Here is a 23,044-nt window from a genome sequence, read left to right on the forward strand (position 1 = left end):
TTCTTTATTTGCTTCATATGATCTTTGTAAATTTTAATACTTCTGCTCTCTTAGTTTGCTACGGTGGACTTTTCCTCCCCTCCCCAACACAGTGATCAAGTTGGTAGTTGATATAGTGAGCTTGTGTGTGTGTGTATGTGTGTGTGTGTGTGTGTGTGTGTGTGTGTGTGTGTGTGTGTGTGTGTGGTACTAGGTATGGAATCTAGGCCCTCATCCATAGTAAGCAAAAACTCTACCATTGAAGGAAACCTCCAGTCCTCTATTTTTATAAAAATACCTAGGTGATTATTTTGAAGTTGAAATTTAAGAATGTATGCAAAATACTTACCATACACTAATTTATATGACTAGTGCTTATTTTGAAATGGTAACTTTTATATAAATATGCTATTGTGAAAGCAAATAGAAAATATTAGTTTTATGTTTCTCTCCACTAAAAAAGTCATAAGATTTGTGCTGAATTTTATTTTTTCAAAGGGAATATCAATTAAAACAGGGTAACAAACTTGATATACACTAAAGTTTAAATGTATACATATATACACACATTTATAGTCTATCTATAAATTCTGTTACTGAAGTAATATAACTATGAATATAGTACTATTATTAACTGAATTTATATTGTAAAATAAGAACATTCTAAGCAAAATTTAGCACTTACGCTGAGCATCAAATACAGCATTTTATAAAGTTTTGATTCTCCAACAACGTAATTAAGTAGTTTCATGAGTTAATAAGTGATACTTTGGGGCAAATATTTCTTTATTAAAAATGTGTTATTACATGCATTAGATCAGATCTGGATGCTCACTTAACTTTGTTGCACAACAATATAGCACTTCTGTATTCATTACTTTTACATAGCTCTACCTTATATTTCTTTTCTGCCAGCATATTCTGTTGTCATATTTATCCCAATGGCATACATTCTGTCAAATATAATACTTACTTGTGTACATTTATGAGCGCTGTATCAGAAATAAAGGTAACTTTGCCTAGTATAATCTAGGATCATTCTCAGAAACTTTACCCAGTCAGTATCCTTCACTTTATTGCACTTAGATTGTCTGCCTTGTTTTTGCCTCCAAGTAGGCTGTTACCCTTTTCTAAAACATTGCAGACTAGGGTTTTTGTGTGTGATGTCCTTATCCACACTCATACACATGCCACTTCCCCATTTTTTGTACAGTTGGAGCCAATACAGTCAGATGTCACACCGGACGAAGCAAGTCACAACAGTGGCTCTCATCAGGGAATTCTAATTCTGTTGCTAAGTAGCAGTAGACAATTCTTAACTTCAGTGCATGTTTATGACATCAGCATATAAGTAATAAGGCCATCTCTGTGTGAAGCAAAGGCCAGTATAGTCAAAAGTTAATGAGTATAACAAACTTTATTGAAACCTACATTTTGGCATGAAAATGTTCATTCAAGCAGATAGCTAATGCCTAGCCATTACCTTTGCTCTTAGTTACAATAACTATAATTTGATGTGTCAACATACTCTTAATGCTCACAAGATATCTACAAAACTTATATCAATAAGGAAAATAGGATTTAAAAATAATTCCGAATAATAAAAATTAAGGTTTGGTCTTGAACAACTCAGCGCTGTACTCAGTGCATTGGAACATCAATATAAACAATATATTAGGTCTTGAAATTACACTAATTTGGCTTGTTACCCCAAAAGTTATTCATGTAGCTTGTAGCGTGCATAATGTAATGTCATCTATTTTGATGACATGACAGGGCTCTTTGTTTTACAATGCAGTTTATAGGTATGTGAAATAAGTGTAAACAAAGAAATGTTGTGTTCCATCTAGGTGAGCCAAGCCCTCCATCCATTCATGGACAGCCAAGCAGTGGGAAGAGCTTTAAACTCAGTATTACCAAGCAGGATGATGGAGGGGCTCCTATTTTGGAATACATTGTGAAATACAGAAGTGTAAGTATTTTTCTTATGGCTTGATTTTTTAACCATATTTCCAAATTATATTAGGAGATTAAGTGGCCTATTGAGTTTCTAAATAGATCAGGAGTGAATGTATCTTCACTAACACCAGTGGTGAGTACTAATCAGCCATTCCTGAATTTCAACTTTATAAATTATCATGTTATTCTCTTTTTGGCAAAAAATCTAAGCATAAAACAACAAAACAATATCGAGGCTTCCATCTGATGGTTTGCAGGTGTATGCACAACTCTTAAGCATGTCAGAGTTAAGTACCATTTTCCCTATTTTTTTAAAAAACTTTCACATGTTATTCTTTTATTATCATTTTCATTCATCATTAGCAACTCAAATACAATCCTTCTTAACCATCATAATTACTTTAGGTAGGATTATTTTAAATATCATATTTAAGATATCAGGATCACACTGTAAGATTGATTTAGCCTTCACATTTAAGGAAAGTAACTACTGAGTACTTTATGAAAAGGAAATCGTTTTTTAAATTTTTAATATTTATCTTTAGTGAGTAAGGGACTCTAGTAAGAGTCTCCTGGTTTCTTTGGATAGGTCTGGAGAGAGAATGATGTTTACAGATTGCAAAAATGATTAATAAAGTTTCCCTGTTAACTTTGCTATTTCTCTGAAGATGATGCTAAGGAAAATAATTTCTCCTCAAAACTTTCCAAAAATATATCTCCTATAAAATATGCTAAGATAATTCTGGTATACAGATATTTTGGGTATTTTCTTAACATTTACAATTGTCTATGATATAATATTTCTGCTTCTAAATTCAAGCATCTAAATTGTCAGGAGTAATAAAAAGGGAATATGATCTTAACTTCACAACTCAAAAAGTACCCTTACATATCACTTCAGTCTTTTCAATTTAATACTAATGTTCCTTTTGTATGACAACTTTTTCTCTCAGCTTGCATGTTAGCAATAAATAGCTATATGTGTCTTTTGGATACTGCTGTGCAGGCCTCAGGCTCTGGCCCAACCAAAACCTCTGAACTGTTCTATAGGTTCTCACAGGACCTGAGAGAGGAAGGACCTGACTCTTAGGACCAGTTTTAAACTATTCACATTTTGCTCTTTTGAAACATTATGGAGTATCGAGCGTCTCTAAGGGACATAAGCTCGAATCAGTTCTTGAATTAGATTAGAAGATGCACTACTATTTAGAATCTAACCTGTGACTACCATGTGCAGAAGAATTTACAGCACAAAATACTGGTAAATACTTAGACATTCTAAGGCAATAATAAAAAATAAACCTCACAAGGAGACTTTAATTAATTGAATAGTGGTATTTATTTTTGTGTAACTTTCAGCTCATTAGTGTTTTTTTATTAAGAAATCATGAAAAACTCAAGACTATCATAATATTTTTCCAGTAGTAATTTTATTTCTAGTTAGCTAACAGTAAAATTTAGAAACTAAGAAAACTATTGTACATAGCATGCATTTTTATCAGGAATGTAACACTATCAATTTACTCAAAACCCTAGTAATAATCAAATTATGAAAGCGATATGTTTTTATATTTTTTCGATGGGCAAACTGAAATTTTGAAAATTTGGGTGACTTAATGGGAAGTAAAGTCTTACAAGAATATAAAACTTTAAAGCCTCAGTTTATAGCAAGAGGGGACTAAATAAAATTATCGACCCCTAAAACTATTCCAACACATCTGTGCTACTCAGGACCTATGCCTCCAAATATAGCCATCTGGCACATTGTCTTCTTACAGTTAGCATGATGTACTAGACCTTCTGCTTCTAAACTTTATCTGATTTACTTATCCCTGCTCCCTTTGTCCCCTTTGTCAAACTGCCTATATCATGGTCTTACAGTCTTACTTGACTTACACAATTATTAACTATTACCTTAATGTTAACTAAATAGCTGAATTTGGGAAGAAATACTCTGTCCTTATTTCCTTTCTTTATATTTAAAATGTGATTTATCAAGAATATTTAATATGAAATGCTTATAATAATGTTTTGTTTGCCATGCTTCATTTTCCATTTAATATTTTTTTCAGTAGTGGTTAGGATCATCTCTTCTAAGATTCCAAAGCACTGTGTCTATTAGTTTCTCAAGTTTCACCAATTCTACAATGAAGCAAAAAGAAACTAGATAAGTTGAAAATTATTCAGCATGACACAGTCTACTTTAAACATGGTCTTAGCGTGTATTGATTAAATGAAATAATAGGCTTTATTATGATATTGCAGACAGAAGAATAATAACACTTCTATATTACTATGCACATAACTTCCTATAGCTTATAAGCTAACTGCATACATAATCTTAAAGTTATCTTTTAATAGAGCACAGAGTGTTGTTCACTCATCCATTATGAAGACAGAATTTGTTAGAACACAGCTACAGTAATAAAACAGAATTAAATGTCTCTATGGACTTCATGAAAATCATAGGTCTGACAATAAAACTGTGAAATTTAATCTTGCATTTGGAGACAAAGATAAGCATATTAATCAAGACATACTCAGAAAAATACAGAATATAGAATATTGTATATGGTACTAGTAGTTACAATATAACAACATATAACAATAAAGATTTTTACATTCTTCTATTAGTTTTCATATCTTTCTCTCGAGTTTGATTATAGATATGGAATCATGGGTACTGTATAATAATGATGGTCTATTTCATGAGCTAAAAATTAGCTGAATAAACTTGGTAGCTTAAAATCAATTTTAGAGAAATTACTTTAGGGACCAGCAACAGTAGTTCTAGTGTACATACTAAGTCTCCTTTTCCCTCTGCAGACATTTGGAGTTAGGAGATTTTATATTATATCAACAGAAACAGAAACATGAGAGGCAATTTTCAGTAGGATATTAAGATATTTTATAAATTTAGTTTTGGCTATTTAGAGAACTTGTTTTCTAGTTATTAATATCATAGTGTGCATGTATATATATATATGACTATCAAATATTTTTGAACAGTGAATAACTACATATGTTAAAGAGTACAGAGCACTGATTCTTTTAATTTTTCTCTTCTTTGTTACTGTGAAAGAAAATGGTATGTTTTACGCATCCTGGAACAGAGTATATTTCTGAATACATACCTAAATGATAAAACATACAGCTGCCAATCAATACAGAAGGAGATCAACAAATAGTTACAACAAATAGTTATACATATTCTTATACAAATAAAATGATTATCAGGAAAAATAGTTTAATGTGAACTATGAAAAAGGTAACTTGGCCTGTTACATATTACAATGGTTGCGAGAGTATAGAGGTGCTGACTATGAAAAATTAGATTTATATATTCCCTTTAGTGTATGTGGGCAATGAGGGTTATGAGCAAAATATGTGAGGCTCAGCTTACACCAGGCCAGAGGAGCAAAGTCAATTTTAGTGAGATATAATAAGGAAAAAATAATATATACTTTTAATTTTTCAGCTAATATCTTCTAAGCCTTAAATGTTCCCAAATCTCAAGAAGTATGTTTTTGTGATATATAATATATATATGAAAATACACACACATAGTGAATAATAAGTTGAGTGATAGAAAAGTTCATACTATAAGTTTTATAGCAAATATCTTGATTATAGTCATTCTCACTGGGGTGACGTGGTATCTCAATGTTGTTATGATTTGCATTTTCTTTTATGGCTAGGGAGGTTGAGCATTTCTTCATTGGAATGGCTATAATCAAGAGTTCTAATAACAACGAATGTTGGAGGGTATGTGGACAGAAGGGAACCTTACTGCATTGTTGGTGGGAGTGTAAACTTGTTCAACCACTTTGGAAAGTAGTATGCAGGTTCATCAAAAGACTCTACATAGAGCTCCCCTATGACCAAGCAATCCCACTTTTGCACATTTACCCAAACGATCACAAACAAGACCATACTAAAGCTACCAGCACAACTATGTTTACTGCAACATTATTTACCATAGCTAAGATATGGAACCAACCCAGATGCCCCTCAGTAGATAAATGGATCAAGGAAATATGGTATATATACACAATGGAATTCTATGCTTCCATGAGAAGGAATGACATTGCCCCATTTGTTAGGAAATGGAAAGACTTAAAAATTATCTTAAGTGAAGTAAGCCAGGCCCAAAGAAACATAGGTCCCATGGTTTCCCTTATTTGCAATAACTACTATATATCTGAGACAAACAGAAAAGGTCAGATAAGTTGATGTTAGGCGAAATGAAGCCCAAGTAAGAACTCAAATGGTTTTTTTTTCTTGCTATTGTTTCTAACATATTTATAAGATGATTTCTTTGTTGCTTTGTATGTCCTTCCCCCACGGTTATAACTCCTGTTTTCACTGTATTTGATGTTGGTATAATTTGTGGAGGGGAAGGGAAATAAATGGTTTAAATAGGGATACAGGTGGACCCATTGCAACAATGAGATATACAAGACATTATGTCAAAAAATGAACTTTACAACTTTGGTGTGCGGGTGGGGAGGGTGGGAAGATGGGAAGGGATGGGAAGGGGACACAAGGGAGGAGGCAAAAATGCTTGATAAGAAATGTACTCATTACCTTGCTCATGTAATTTTAACCCCTCTATATGGTATTTTCACAATTAAAAAAGAAAAAGAACAAAAAGGTTTATAGCAAATATCTAACTTCTATAAGGTTTATAGCAAATATCTCAAATATGTAGACCATGGTACTCAGAACTCAGAAATCCAGAAATCCTACTATTTCTTTATATTCATAAATACTTTTAAATCATACAACATAAGAGTCATAAGAATAAAAAGCATCTAGTTATTACAAGCTCATATATTCTATTGTATTTCATTTCATTTTATAATAATTTACCTTTTTACCTTTAATGAATTTTATGGAGGAGTTGCCATTTAACTGTAGGTCATGAGCTCAGTGCATCTCGATCAACATCACCCCTATCAACATTCTCACACATCTCTCACAACCCATCCCTTCCCTTATGCATCTGAATTTTGTAGCGCACACATTGGATCCTTGAGTGTATTATTTCACAGATTGTTGGCTATACATTCTATAAAGCCTTGGAAACCAAGTCAATGGATGAATATTAGTTATTTAGGATGGCTTTGCAAGTTTTAAAAAGTATGATTTTTTTCACTTTTGCTCTAATTCCTTTCCTACAAAATGGTAGGAAATCCATATGCTCATATTGTGACTTGACTCATTATTCATAATTGTTAATTTTCTATGGTTCTGCTGATTTCTGATTTTAAAAAGATTGACTTATTAAAACCATGCCAAAGCAAAAGGATCATTTTTCAGTAGCTGTCCTTCAACATTTAATGGGCTTATTAATAATAATCCTATTCAGCAAATCTTCTCATTAAGTTACCTAGGGGAACGATTTGTGACTAGTTATCTTGAATTGTTCCCTGGGCATTTAAATTATCTAAATTAGGCACTCTATAAATGCCTAATTGAGATTTTTATACCTAGGGAATTATTTGGTAACACCCAATTGAATTTTTTTTCTATTCCCTAGGAATAGCAATTAGGAGAATGAAATACCTTTGTCTAAAGTTGAATGAAAAATGAAATTGATCTGTATTTTAGAAGCATTCAAATTCTCACTGGTTTCTTACACTATCAGTATAAATTGATGAAGGAATTATTTTGTCATTGTTCCTCTTTAAAAAATATGGTTACCATGAACAGATTACATTTACATAAGTCAGGTAAAGAGTATATTTCTCTTTTGGGCAATGACACAATTCCCTCACTTGATGGAGGAATTTTTAATATACCATGTAAAGAGTTTCTGGAATTAAGAGCTAAATTATAGTTAATTCAGAAGACAATCACAGTGTGTTTTGTGCTTGTCAAAGGGTTTTACCTCAAATACTCAATTCTCAGAAATAGTATTTTTGGAAGATCAGTAGTTTCACCTAAAATTGGTCAATTATCAGAAAAGATATTTCTGCAGAATTACATGAAGGACAAAAAGTCATCTGTACTACTTAGGAATAAATTTTATCTCACCTGGAGGCAATGCTGATCTCAACTCAATGCTTCTCTCACATCTATCACCAGTCAGATTTAAAATGAAATTCAACTTTGTTTATACCTAGATTTTACTCACAGATTACACTCCACTGCTCTGTATACTATCCTAGGATGTGGAGAGAATGATGCTGGCCCAAAAGACATGCAGCACCAGACTGTCTGTGCCCCTGTCTTTAGTCATTAGCAAATGTTTAAATACACTTCAGATAACAGGAACATGAAGTTTGTTAGTTTTTCATCACTGACAAAATACCTGAGATATAAACAATTGGTAAGGAAGAATTGTTTATTCTGCTAGGTGGTTTCAGAGACTTCAGCATCAGCTGGTTAGTGGCTTTTGAGGCTGGGATGAGACCGAGCATCATAATGGGAACACCTGGTGACAGTATCCAGGTAGCATAGGGAGATCGCATAGGAATTGGAGGCCATGATATACCCATTAGTAGGTTTCCCCCAATCATCTAACTTAAATTATTTAGTCTCTCTCTCTGTAGTTTTTTAAGACTCCCAATAGTCACAGATTCTAAGCCAGAGATTTCCCCATGAGTGTGGTAGATACAATGAGGAATAGCTCTTTTTTCAAAGACAAAGTCATTGTGTTTGTTCTGATAGACAAAAGTCCATGAAAAACTCATCCACTGTTATTGACCAGGAAAAAAAATGCACCAGAGTGTATTACCTTGGTCAAGGTGACATCACTTGCTTATGGGCTTTCCTTACCACTGAATTCGATTGTGTCTGTTCCTGGCCATCATTGCACTTGCTTACCCCCACACCCCCAAAACCCAAAACATTCTTCTATGTTAATTTATCAGCCCCAAGATGAGGATGTTGGACATGGCTTGCTCAGTACTGTGTTCGTAGTAACTAGAACAGCATCATTACCCAAGGAAGTATTAATAAATGTTGAATGAGTAGGTAGGTATGGAAAGAGGATCTTGGTGTTGGGATGGGTGAATCTTGGCTATGTAACACAGCCCCTCATTGAAAGCATGGTTTCATTCATTAACTTGGCTCTTCACTCTGTTACTTAGATAGGTTACAGATTCTCTTCTCAGTTTTCCCATGGCCTTTCTAGTATACTTCATAATATTTTAGTGCTCTGACAGATGTTTCCACTTATGCATTTCAAAAAATAAGAGTAGAGCCTTTTATATAATAGCATGAATTGCTTGTCAAAACAGAGATTTGTTAGAGCTTTGTTAGAAGTGTTTTTAATCTTCCATTTTAGATGGAAGACCTAATTAAACCTACGTCTTTAGTAATGAAAGTTTTATGTCACCAAAACTAGATAACAATAATGGTATGCTATCAAAACCACAATTTCTTCTTTTCTCCTTCCAAAGAATGTTCCTATTTTAATAGGTCAATTTAATGAATTTGTGATTTAATATCCATATTTGATTTTAGATATTTAAAATTTAAAATTTATCAAAGTTAGAAAACATTGTTATTTTTCATAGTAAAGAAGCATTGTGAAAATTTACTTCAACAGCGGATAATATCGTATTTTGATACAAAATTAAAGCAAAGATTTTTGTATGTTACTAAATTCAGGTTATGTTTCATGTACATCTATGCCTTGGGAAGGCATGATTTGGACTTATGGTGATTTATTATCAAATACATTAGTGGTTTCCACTGTAGAATTACTTTTGTCTTAATAACTTCTAAAAGTGGTTTGAGTATTAAGGAGGAATGTCCAATTTTACTTGCTTTTTCTCATTATTCTCTCAAGAAGTGTGCTAGATGGGTGGAAGCAAACTCTCCTTTCCAAACTCAGAGAATGCGCTCAGAGATAAAAAGTGCAGAACAGTAGAGACTTTATTGTTGAACTTGTAATTAAGGTGTCTGGCAAGCAGGCATACACATGACTGTATTACCCTCCTAGTGTGTGGATCCTTTCCCACACTCTTCAATTGCTCAGTACTGGGGGTGCACACTTTTCTCTCATCTTTAATTAATTTTTGTTATTTTCCATTGGGTCATTTTAGAAAATGCACCCAGTGGATTTCATGAATTCCAGAAATGGGCTTTATTTTTTTCCAATCAATTTGTTCTCTTGTGGCAAGAAGGATTTTGGGTGCATGTAATTTACGGACAGTTTTTACTTACCTCATTTTATTATCATCTACCTTTTCCTTGTTAATAATAGAGGAAACGCTAAAATTCACATGCAGCCCTCATATTTTGGGAGGTTCAGCTACATCTCTATATTTTAACATGATAAGTGTAACCCACCTTGGCCACAGGGAGTCTTCATCTAATGGCTAGAAGTTACTAGAAGACATTACTTCATGTATTCTTCCGCTCAGAAAAAATACCAGTATCAGACAACAGCTGCCATTTTGTTTTTAACTCCAATTTTCATGTCTGAAAGATAAGGAAATGCTCTTCTTTCTCTTTCTATTCATCTCTTAATACTATTATGTTAAAGATACCTCCCTCAAATGCTTAAAAATTAATTCACATATCATTTGCTAGAAAACTCTAATTTAGAAGTATCGGTGTTGAAGTATCAAATGTTCAATGGTAAGGTAATATTATTAATTTTCCTATGCTAAATTTTCCTGGTACACTGTTTTGTTACAAGCCATTAAGTATTATAATAATAAAAAACTATATTAATTTAAATCCTTAAATTATTACTAGACATTACTTCTTAGACATTTTCTGTTCCAATAAACTTTAATAATTGTACCTGGTGATAATATTAATGAACAGATTTTCATTAACAATCCACAAAATGATAAACATCCTAGTTGATAAAATAATAAATACAACTTACAGATGTAAATTATAAACCTCTAAATGACTAAAAATTTATTATAAAATCACCATTCTCAGGCTAACCCAGGCATTGAAATTTTTATGTAAACAAATGTTAGAAATTAAGCTGTGTTAATTAAAATAGCAAGTTCACATAAAGAACATTGGTGGCAATTAAGTGCTTGTGAGATTCCAATTGTTAAGCTTTCCTCTTTAGCATATCAATGTTTACAAAATATTTTGTCTTCTGTGCAGAAAGACAAGGAAGACCAGTGGCTAGAGAAAAAAGTGCAAGGAAATAAAGACCATATTATTTTGGAGCATCTACAGTGGACCATGGGATATGAAGTTCAAATTACAGCTGCCAATAGATTGGGATATTCTGAGCCAACAGTTTATGAGTTCAGCATGCCTCCAAAGCCCAACATTATTAAAGGTAAGCAAAATGATAGACTTTCTTATTGTAAATATAATATTACTTTTTAACACCTATGTATTTTTCTAAATAAGGGAAACATAATTTTGGCAAGGAAAATAAAAATTCTATTCTCTAATCATCATTATTGTGACATGTCACCGTCGACACTTCTCAGTTGCTAGGGTGATGGTGATTTTATGAAGTTTTATTCATAGTAAAAATGATAGAGAGGTAGAAGATGAAAATTAGTTTGAAAAGATTTTGAAACTAGAAGCAACCTTTGCAAAACAAAACAAAAAAAAGCAACTCTTCTACCAACTGTGTGGGAGCTAGTGTGTCAATTTTGGTTAGTTTGGTCATAGATGATGATAAGCTCACCATTCTTTATCAATGGGGCTGATTTGAGAGACGTAAAAATCAGTCACACATTGAAGCAGAAAGAACCACAAAATATAATTTCACAATGATTTAAATACAGAATCGCAGGGAAATACATAAATACTTTAAATATTTTTTCATAAACCAATCATGGGTTCCTATGTGATAATTAGAATCCTTCTATTGTTTTATACCCATATGCGAGTGTATTATCAAACTTCATAGGAGCGATACTAAACTTTATCTCAAATAATGCTATAGAGGCAAGAATATATAGTTGTCCAACATAACATTTAGTTCTGTGATTTAATGCCTATATTAGTCATTTATTAAACATTTCCCTTATTATCTTTAGTATATAAATTTTTAAAAGTTTTGTATGTTTATGTGTAAATATATATATATATATATATATATATATATACATATATACACACACAAAACCTCTGTAAGAAGCATACTGATTCATATACCTTTGATTAGATTATTTTATAAAAGATTATATTATAGGTTCAAAATATTCTTGAAAATAAAAAAATGCTCAGGTGAATTGCGATTTTCAAATTTCATATAATTTTTAAAGTTTTTTAAAAATAATTTTCTAAAATACAATGCATCTATCTTTTATTGTATGTGTGCTACTCCAGGCATTTGAACTTAGGACCTGAGCATTGTCCCTGAGCTTCTTTTTAGTCAAAGCTAGGGCTCTAACCCCTGGCCCACCGATCCATTTCCAGTTATTTAGGTAGTCTTGTAGAGATAATCTCAAAAACTTTCCTGGGCTAGGTTTGAATCTGGATCATCAGATCTCAGCTTCCTAAGTAGCTAGAAAGAAATAAAGACATGAATCAACTGTTCCTGGATGAAAGCAATTTTACAAAATATTTTGATTTAAGTAATTTACATACATTTTAAAATTCAAAATGGTTTTGCATTGTTAATAGGTTATATATGCTATAAATTACAGATGTCAAAACTTTCAGTTTAAGAGAAAATAAAATAACATAAATGTCTTGCATTATCATGAGTTTTCCAAACTTTATGAGGTTTTTAACATTTAGTATCTTATTCTTAAATTTGATTTGAATGAGTAAGATAAATTCCTTTTATAATTAAACTTCATTCTAAATCTCATAATACATATCCTGTCATTTATTGATTAATTTTCTTCTGTAAGTTTGCAATAAAATAACTACCTATACATTATTTTGGGGGTAATCATGTACAGTATAAGTATTAGAAATGTAATATAAATATAATTTTCATTCTCAGGGTATTCAAAAGATGATTTGAAAGGTACATACAATCCTCTTAAATCCTTAATTTGTTTGTTTGTGTATTGAAACATTAAAGTTTTTAAATTAGTATAAAATAAAGATACATAGAAGGAATAAGCTCTATATTCAGTAGCACACTATGTGGACATAGTTAATTATTATTTATTATATAATTTAAAAAGTAAATAAGTGGATCTTAAATGTTCCAAAAACACACAAACAAAATGACGAACATAATACGAAGTGGAAAGCATAAATCCACCGACTTTATCCATACGCAGTACACAATGAGTTTGCCACAAATGAGTTTGCCACAATGAATTACATAAATATATACAAAATGTATATGTATATAAAAAGAAGGGGGATTAATATTTTGTGAAGTGGAAAATATGAAAATAGAAATTTATAGATAAAACAAAAGCTAGGGACTCAAAGTGGCTCAGTGGTAGAGTGCTTGCCTTGCATGCATGAGGCCCTGGGTTCGATTACTCAGCACCACATAAGCAGATAAAAACTGGAAGTGGTGCTGTGGCTCAAGTGGTAGAGTGCTAGGCTTGAGCTGAAGAGCTGAGGGACAGCGCCCAGAGCCAGAGTTCAGGCCCCACAAGTGACCAAAAAAATTTTAAAAAGCCATAAAAATTAGTTTTAAGCCTACTAATGAATATTCTGTATTCAGAATATCTTCTACTTTTTAATAAATTGTTAAAATTAATAGAGTTTGAAGGTATGTGTGTAAAGAGAAAGCTAAAGGGAAGCCTTTGACTCAAACTAAGAGCTTCTACAAAACATTTAAATAAATTTAGCACACATTTTAAAAGAGGTAAGAAACAATTGTAAGCAGACAAATTATACAAATAATTGTTATAAACTTTATTCTTGCTCATAAGAAGGAATGACAAACTGTGTGCATATAGAGAAGGAAAAATATTAATAAGTTTCAGTACATAATGTAAATAGACCAACATGGCCTGTGTAATAGAATGTATTTAATAGACAACTGTGAGTTTTTGAATTCTGCTTGAGTGAGTGAGCATTTGTTTTCTTTTTCAATATGAAGCATTTTCTAAGAGGAAAAAATTTTGATTAGGTAACAGAGACAAAATAGCATGCCAAGTATGACATCAGTGAAATCTGATACCAAATAGCTGATTAGATATGAGTATTGAGGTGACAACACAGTAGAAGAGGAACACTGCATCTACATAACTAAATGGATATACATTAGGTGTGCTTGTTGTGTGCACTCCTCACTGTGTTGCTCTCTGTGTTACTTATTTATGTTTTCTCCAAGCTAGAAAAGTGAATAGTACAGGATAAATATCAATGGAGTGCTTTTTGAGTTACTGAAAGTAAGGTCAAGAACTGAGTTCCAGTGAATATGAAGAAAATAAACACAAGCCTCATTATCTGTCACAAAGGCATAAGGTGTTATGGAGTTTTTAGAAATACTTGAATGTGTTATCTTGGAAGTTAGGAGCAGTTCATAATACTAAGAATAAGAAGTTCAAAGTCAGAGTGTTGTGAATAAATTGAATAGCATGTGAAATATCCATATTGCAGAAAGGTTTGCTGAAGTTGCTGAGAAAAAAATTAGAAATGAATTGAGGATTGTATGTATTAAGAAATTTAGTCTTTACTCATAAATGCTTTCAAGAAGCTTTTCTATGAAGATGAGTAGAGGGAAACAAAGTCAGTCATACCAAGGCCTTTATGATTGAGAAAGGTTAAGATAATTTCTCATCTGATGTAACTATCATGCAGTCAATCTTAATTGAGGCAGTAAATAAAATGATTGTGTAACCTGTTAGCCAGGGAAGAAAATACAATATTTAAGCTACAAAATGTGCAGAAAGAGAATACCCTTATATGTTACACCTTGTTGAAAACCCACACCAAAACTTATCCTTGTAGAAAAAATTGTTCAATATATTTAGAATGTCTTGATTCAGCATGATAAGTTGTGATTGCAGATTTGTTAGACTTTAAACAAACATTAATTAAGATTAACATTATATATTTGAAAAACGTGGAAAAATGACTTCACAATTCTTCATTACGCAACTCGATTCATTTTTCCACATTAAAACATATTTTTTATATTAAAAACATGTTACCAATACACATTAACACATTTAAACTTCTTATAAAAAATGGGATTAATGTAGTAGTACAGTATACATTTATAAGTCCAAAATACTGTTTTATAGCAATATTCTCATTTTATTCATCTAAAGCATGTTTACTTGATATCACAGTCTCTAATTGCTATGATTTTGAGATTTAAATGAATTTTGTCATTGTTAATGCTTTATTTTAGTCACATAGAAACAATGTGCCTTTATATAGAAATAGTAAAAAAATACACAAGTTGCCTTCTGTGATATACATAAAACAACACACTTGTGTCTTGTATTTCAGAAATCATGGAAATTATTAGGTATTTGTGGAAAACTGTTCTAAAATTGATGACAAAATTATTTGTAGTAGACACTGAAAATGTCATCTCAATATTGGTATAAGTTTAATAACTCGTCATAATACTAAATTTCTGGGCTGGATATTATGAAGCAATTTAAAGACTGCACTCATAAAGGTATTTGGTTGTTTTTTTTTTTTTTTTTTTTTAAAAAAAAGGCCCATTAATCTTTTCTTTTGTATATAACATGCTTGAATAGGTTTCTATTTACCCAATGAAACTAGTGAATATAATATATTAATTGTTTTATTTTCCTCTTACTTTTACTATGAAGTAATGACATGTGTGATTTAATCAACCTAATTCTTGGGCAATTTTCTTCATACATTCTAAATATCTGATGATAAAATAAGTTTAACATCTTGCTGGCCCCAGTGGCTCATGTCTGTAGTCCTAACTACTCAGGAAGCTGAGTTGGCCCCGACAGGAACATCCAGAGACTCTTATCTCTAATTAACCACCAAAAAACAGGAAGTGGCACTGTGACTCAAGTTAGTGCTAGCCTTTAGCTGAATTGCTCAGGGACAGTAAGTACCCAGGCCCAGAGTTCAAGACCTATGACCGAGCAAAAAAAATCTGTAATTCAATAAATGTATGCATAAAAAATTGCTGAAATTTTTCAGTTAATTTTTATTTTTAAGATTTTTTTCATAATATATACAGTCAACTATAAAAGTAAAATTATTTTGGTGACCTTTATGCTATGTTCAAAACAACAGTAACATTTCATGGCTGAATAACTAACTCATCACATCAATCAACAACATTGAAATGAATGCCAAATACAGAAATGCTTCCTTTGTTAAAGATTAAATATGAAACATGAAACAAAGAAATGGTGTGCTCGCACTAAAATTCACTGGAGAAAAGTTCGTATTATCACTCTGGAAATCTCAGTAAAACCTAATTATTGATACTACACTACCGAATTACTCATTTGGCTTAGCACATAACAAAAAAGAAGTCTATAAATTGTATTCATGACTTTTGGATTCAATATTCTTTTTTAATACTCAATGACAAAAGAGTAGAGAATATCATGGGCCAATTTCATTATCCCAAATTACTTTTCTTAAATAATTTTAATACATAAGTAAATAATTTTTACCTTGGTAATTTTTTTCCCTTGGTAGCTTAGATAGCTTTAAAAATATGTTGTTTTTATTAAATATATCATTTAATTCATTGTACTAGAATTTTCTCATATCGTACAATATAAGGAGCTTGTATTTAATTAGAACTGTGAATTCCCAATAATACAGCAGATTAATAGGTTCTATTTCCTTTATAAATTGCATTTTCAGTGTAATATAGATGATGACATTTAAAGAATCAATGACATAATTAATATATAAAATAATAAATATCTTTTAGGAAGTTTTCACATGTTCAATAAGTAAAAATAATCTTTACAGATATTGACTCATCTAAATTTTATTATATAAAGCTAGAAATGTTTTATTATGTACTATTCATTATTTATATTGTAGTAAAGTAATTGTTAATGGCTGTGTGGAGATATTGCATTAATATTTTTTCTCTTTTTTCTTTTCTATTTTTTTAATTTCATGTTTGTGACTTTATTCATTTTTCATAATTATGTTATTTCTACTCTATTTGTAAAATCAATTTTTATCCTGCAGATAATTGCTGTGAAGCGAATAAAGGTGAAAATGGAAGCCAGTCATGGCAGCTCAGAGCTGCTGGGTTTTCTTTCATTGTATCCATAAGTTTGTCTTGTGTATTTTAACGCTGTTATTATATCCTATAATCATTCTTTGAGTCCTACAAAGTAAAAATTAAATATAAATAATTCTAATCTAAAATTAGAATACAATATTCTGAGGTCCAATTAATTATGCCTTTTTAATTCTTCCCCATGGTCTCAGCTTTTCACTGCAGACATTTGTCAGAAAAATCAATGAAAAATATGTAGTCATGATTGTCTCTTTTGGCTGCCAATTTCCTAACAAATTCTACTCTCATAATCCCTTTAATGTCCAAAGTTAACCTTTGTTAACTATCAGAACAAATATTTGGAACTTGTTCTAGTCTGATTTTAATGAGTTGTTCAGTAATGATCACCTAATATTAATAGGCATACACCACATAAATTGACATTTGTTATATACAATTGTAAATCACTTGTGTTGATTTTTAAATTGTTAAAGTTAATTTTCCAACTTTACTCACATTTCTAAATTTTACACTATCATTGTTATAAAGCAAACGATAACAACTTATCAGATGTGTATGTCTTTCTTTCCACTTCCCTGTATTGATATGAAATTTCATTAGAAATAAGAGCAAAGTACAGTTCTTTTAAATTTGAACACTGATTTTTTTCATTCACTGATAATGTCTGTCTTTGGTTATACTAGAGTAAATTAATTACATTTGAATATGGATAAAGTATTGTAGTCAAGTCAATTCAGATTATGTATTGAGCTCACCAGCAGTCCTGCCACTCTTTCTTACATACAAATATGGCTTTGGGTCTTGGACACTTGAGAGTCAAATTCTTTTCAAGAAACAGAGACAGAAATAAATATTTCAGCCTCTGTTTTCATAGAGATGAAATATAGATGAAAAGGAGATTTTGAGAGAATCTGATTTTCTGAGTTAGTTCAATTTGAAATGAGATCAACTTTTGCATTTTCAGTAATTTTCAAATGTGAAAAACATGTCTTTTAGTTGCAAATACATTTTACTTCAAAACTGATCCTACTTATTGAGCATAATTTTGAAGTAATGGCATATATATCCATCCATGAATTCATACATACAAGTTATTTATTGGTATGTGTGCATTTGTAATTCTGCATAATACTGGGAGATTATTTATTGAAATTATTGTTTATTATACTACTGAGTGCTCTTTGCTTTTAAGACTAGCTAGAGTTTTTTTCATGTGACATAGAGATCTAGTCTTGCATTGAGTAGTCAGTTTCCTATTAATTTTGTGTTTTCTGATACCTTCCAAGTTTACTACTATCTTTCTTGTAGCTAAGTCTCTAGATTACAGAAATGAACCTTTGTAAGATTAAACATTTTTTTCTCTTTCATGCTAGATTTGAATGCATGTACTATGAATATCAAAGCAGTTGCTGTGCAAAGTTTTGTTGTTTATCTGATAATTAATTGTAATTGCATAATGAATTCCATAGATGTTAAAAACATACTGTTTGAGACAGTACTTATTTGAGAAATATTAAGGGAAAAAAGGAACCTAGAAATGTTAAGATAAATTTTTATCATCACTGTGCCTTGATGTAGTAACAAGTTACAATATTGAAATGATGAAGTTATATAGAAATTACTTTACTGAGGATTACAAGAAATTTTGAGAACATGGAATACGTATTGAGTAATTGATTATTCTACAATTTTGAAACTTAAGGTTCATAGCAGCAATACAAAGAATACTCAAGGTCATGATCACAGAAATCCAATCTTTAATTTTTATTGGTGTAAAATATGAGATAAAATTAAAATCAACAGAATTATTAGCATCTAAGGAATAGTACATTTTCTAAAGATCAAAATATGGGTAAATTTTACATCATTAATATATTATTAGACAAAATTTTATTTGGACAAACATATATATTCTTGGTGAACACTTATGCATGAGTTCTTTTATTTTCAAAGTTCTTAAACTAAGACATTATGCTTTGCTTTATTTTCATAAGAAATTGCAAAACACAAAATTGTAAATGTTAAAGCAACTTCATTGCAACAAGTGTAATCTTAGATTTAAAAATTTCATTTAAAGAAAAAGCTTGAAAATACATTAGACTGAATTTTCTTTTTTTTACCTGCCTTTATTTTTCTAAAACCCTAAAATCTGGCAATGTGTTGCTTTGTCTGATCAGTATATTCCTATCCAATTAAAACTTTATTCACAATTTAGTTTCTGAAGATGAATGAGGTTTCATATTAAGATGAGTGTATAATTGGAAATTCTGTATATGGTTAATGGTGTATGTACAATAATTTTCAATGTTAAAATGTTCCAAATTTTCCTATTTCAATTATAAATATGATTAAGCTAAATGATTTGCATACATACTACTTAGCAATCGCTATTGCCTCTGAGTTATCACATTAGTTCTTATATATTTTTGTTTTGGAATATCTCTTTTTCCTTCCATTCAATAGTTAGACTGGATTGTCTTTTCCATTTACCAGTTCTAAGTGGCTTTCTGTTTTAATCAAAATTCTATAATTAACTATGAAGTTGCTGTGAGGCAGAAAATACATTTCCATGTTTTAGTCACTCCAACAGACTGTGCCTTGGAGGAAGTATTACAGGATTTTTCCCTATGAAATTTCAAAGACCCTTAAATAAATTCTCAGCTATAACTTGTTCTCTGCCAAGACTATTGGTTTTAAAGAGTAATGGTGATTTTATGAAATTTTTACTCATAGTCTCTTCCAATGTGTTATGCATGAGCTCACACATACAGGCATGCATTCACGTGTGCGCACACACACACACAAACACACACACAGTGCCAGTAGGCATGAGCATTTCTGTAATACTCATGGGTAAATACGTTATTCTTCCAATTTTCATAATAAATTTAGCAATCAACACTATTAAATACAATTTAAACAAAATATATTAGAAGTATTAAAATTTAACTTATGTATAATTGTAGTTTATCTATAGCAATATATAACATACAAATAATTTCATTGCAAATAAATTATACTTTGTACAAAATATTCAGTAATTTTTCTTATGTTAATAGTATACATCATACTAAAAACATATGCTTTCACTTAATTGGGATACTGACAAAATTTGAATGCTTCATGTATTAGATCTGAATTAAAATTAAGTCAAAACAAGGAACATTCCAAAGTAGTTTTAATTTTCTATTGTTGGACTTAAGATTAATCATTATACCCAATAAGATGCAAATATTTTAATATATTGTACTTACACTAACAATGAAGAAATAAAAGTCTTAAGTTTTAAGGGACTTTGGTAATTCAAGTTGAATGTTTATAAGATCAATTTATTAAGAAAATATGTTTGGGTCTAACTTTTAAGTATATAATTTATGGTAATATGTAATGATATGCTACCAATCAGTATTGGAGTATTTTCAGTTGTGGTAATTAAAAATAATTTCTGGGAATACATAATTGTCTTAAATTTAAACATTTTAAAACAAATTTATTTCCTTGTAATGGAAATATTACAACTATTAAGAGTTTTTAGTTATCTTAGAGTTAGTAAAAAATGAAAAATTATTTAATAGTAGTATAATCTAATTTAATACTATTATTTATAAATGTCTAAGATTCCATTCATTGAATAAAGTAACATGTCTACATAATAATGAAGTTCATGAGTAAATAGTAATGTTATGTGCTTTTTTTTACTTTACATCTGTGAAATACCATGCAATGTCTTTCCAACAATTTTTAAATGAGTCTAGATTAAGTGATATTTTTGGTTTGAATTTATTTTCTTATTTACCTCTAGTTCTCTTTAATTAATTCCCTTATTTACTTCAAATTCTTTTTAATTAATTCTCTCTCTACATATACATATATATATTTATATAATTTCCTATTCTGCCATTCTTTCTCTCTTCTAGCCAGAAGTAAATTGGTCTTATTTTTCTATTCTTATTTCATAATCATTGAAACAAGTCTTCACCCAATAATTCTATAGAAATATGTAACATGCTTTCATGAAGTCCAGTATATTAAATAGGTAGCTTAATTTGCCTATTTAAGTAACTCAATATATAAACATTTCACAATTAACCCTTGTAATAATTATATCATAAATGAAAGCTATGTTTCGTGGTACACAATTGTAATCCCAGAACTCACAATGGCTTAAATAGTCAAGGTTTTAAAATATACAAATGTAAATAAAATTAATTATGATTAGTTGCATATCCATTTCTGCTGATTAGGCCACAAATAAAATGGACTTGTTTAATCATCAATATTTTGTAATCTTTTTTCAAATGATAACTATTAAAATAATTTTAGTAAAGAGTCAAATCTTTTTGATATCTCATTATTATGTCTTTTTCCAAATCACCATATAGATTGGAGTGCTAATTTTAATTAAATTCTTTTCTAACTTTCATAATAAAGTTGTAGTATTCTCTCTGTTTTATCACAAACACTATAGACAGACAGATAAGCATTGTATTGTATTGTAAATAAGCATGGTAAGAATTTATATAGAATGCAGAAGTTACTTTCAATCATATAAATAACCATATATGACAATAATATTATCTTCTATACTTTTTTCATTCAAACATATTAGTTTTGTGCTTTGTCTAAACTTTAGAATCTAATAAGCTTAGTTGTAATGTAGCAATCTGTCTACCATGCTTGTTCTCTAAGTCTAAAAATTTTATCATAAGTATTACAAAGAAAAGGGTGTAGATTGTAACATTAGTTTACCAGTATGTGACAATATTAATGTGAAAAGCCATATATGTTTAAGTGATGTTTAAACGTATTGATGCTCTCTGTTAGTGGACTTCTATCTACTTTGGAAAGATGGATTTATGCAAGTAGAATTCAATTTTCCTTTACCTGTAAAACAATCCAATTTTCCTGTACTAAATGTAGGAATATTTTGAATTTGTTAGTTTGTAAATATTCAGTTATATTCATATTTTGTGTATGAATTTCTAGTCCAGGTAGTAAATATATAGTTTCATATTTCAAAGATTGTATAACATTCAGACATAGCATACTTTTCCATATAAACTCAATTTCATGAATGCACTTAATGGATATTGTAGTAAATCTTACCTTGTTCTTTTTTTCTTTAGTCAGTTAAAAAACTATTCAAAATAACATCTACAACTCATGAAATTTTTTTCAGTAATATTTTATCTCATATTTTACATTGATTTTATGTATAACATTTCTATTTAAAGTGACTATTTTGTTCATTTTAATTGCTTTCATTTTCATCAATTATTTTATTGATAAAATATGTACATGTTATAAGTGTATTGTCTTCAATATCACCTCTTATTTAAAACCCCCACATAATATACAACTCTGTGTGATCCTAAGCATGTGTTTCATGGTATATTTACTGTCATTTTATTTTATTCTGTACCTCTGTGTCTCCATTGTTGTAATAAAGAAAACTGAGGAAAAGCTTTGTCATTTGTGTTTTCTTTATTACCAGTACAACCTTTTTTGTACTTGTGTTTTCATTGCTAACTTGATAAAGCTCAATATCTTCATGATTATTTATATAGTCAGCAACTAGTAATAAACATACTCTTCTTGAATTATTTCAATTTGTTGGTATCTGATAAGTCATTTTAAGATTCATCTGTCATCATCTTGAAAATAATTTATAAACAACTTCCAATATTGTATACAGTTTGTTCATTATGTGATATTCCTACAAAATTACCATTGAGTTATCTAAATATTTAGATGATATAATAAAATACAAGTATAGAGTAAATAAATGTATGAATATGAAGATTTTAAGCAGTTTGTACTACTAACAGAAGTGCATAAAGCATTCACAAATACTGAATTGAAATTTCTCAAATTCCCATGGATTTCATGTAGGACAGTAAGTCAAAACATTTATAAAAATTCTGAAAGGTACTATGTTTATTTGTTGCCAAGGGATAAAACAATAAAAATTTTAATAAAAATAAATATTTTTATGTTATGAATATCAGCAATAATTATTAAAAA

At 30.2% G+C, this 23,044-nt stretch overlaps 1 protein-coding gene across 4 annotated transcripts in view; it reads left to right on the plus strand.

Annotated features, from left to right (window-relative positions):
* The window catches only part of Ncam2 (neural cell adhesion molecule 2), a 314,442-nt gene that overhangs the window by 274,613 nt on the left and 16,785 nt on the right, over positions 1-23,044 (plus strand). For 3 of the 4 annotated variants that reach the window (XM_070030502.1, XM_070030500.1, XM_070030504.1), the window contains 2 exons: positions 1,830-1,951; positions 11,026-11,206. In XM_070030502.1, the coding sequence (XP_069886603.1) occupies positions 1,830-1,951; positions 11,026-11,206 (303 nt within the window). Of the gene's footprint in view, positions 1-1,829; positions 1,952-11,025; positions 11,207-16,965; positions 17,431-23,044 lie in introns of those variants that run through there. The other variant, XM_070030501.1, reaches the window with a different exon arrangement.

The sequence above is a fragment of the Dipodomys merriami genome, unplaced genomic scaffold, assembly GCF_024711535.1.
Source record: "Dipodomys merriami isolate MVZ:Mamm:240054 unplaced genomic scaffold, mDipMer1.0.p SCAF_2, whole genome shotgun sequence".
NCBI lineage: Eukaryota > Metazoa > Chordata > Mammalia > Rodentia > Heteromyidae > Dipodomys > Dipodomys merriami.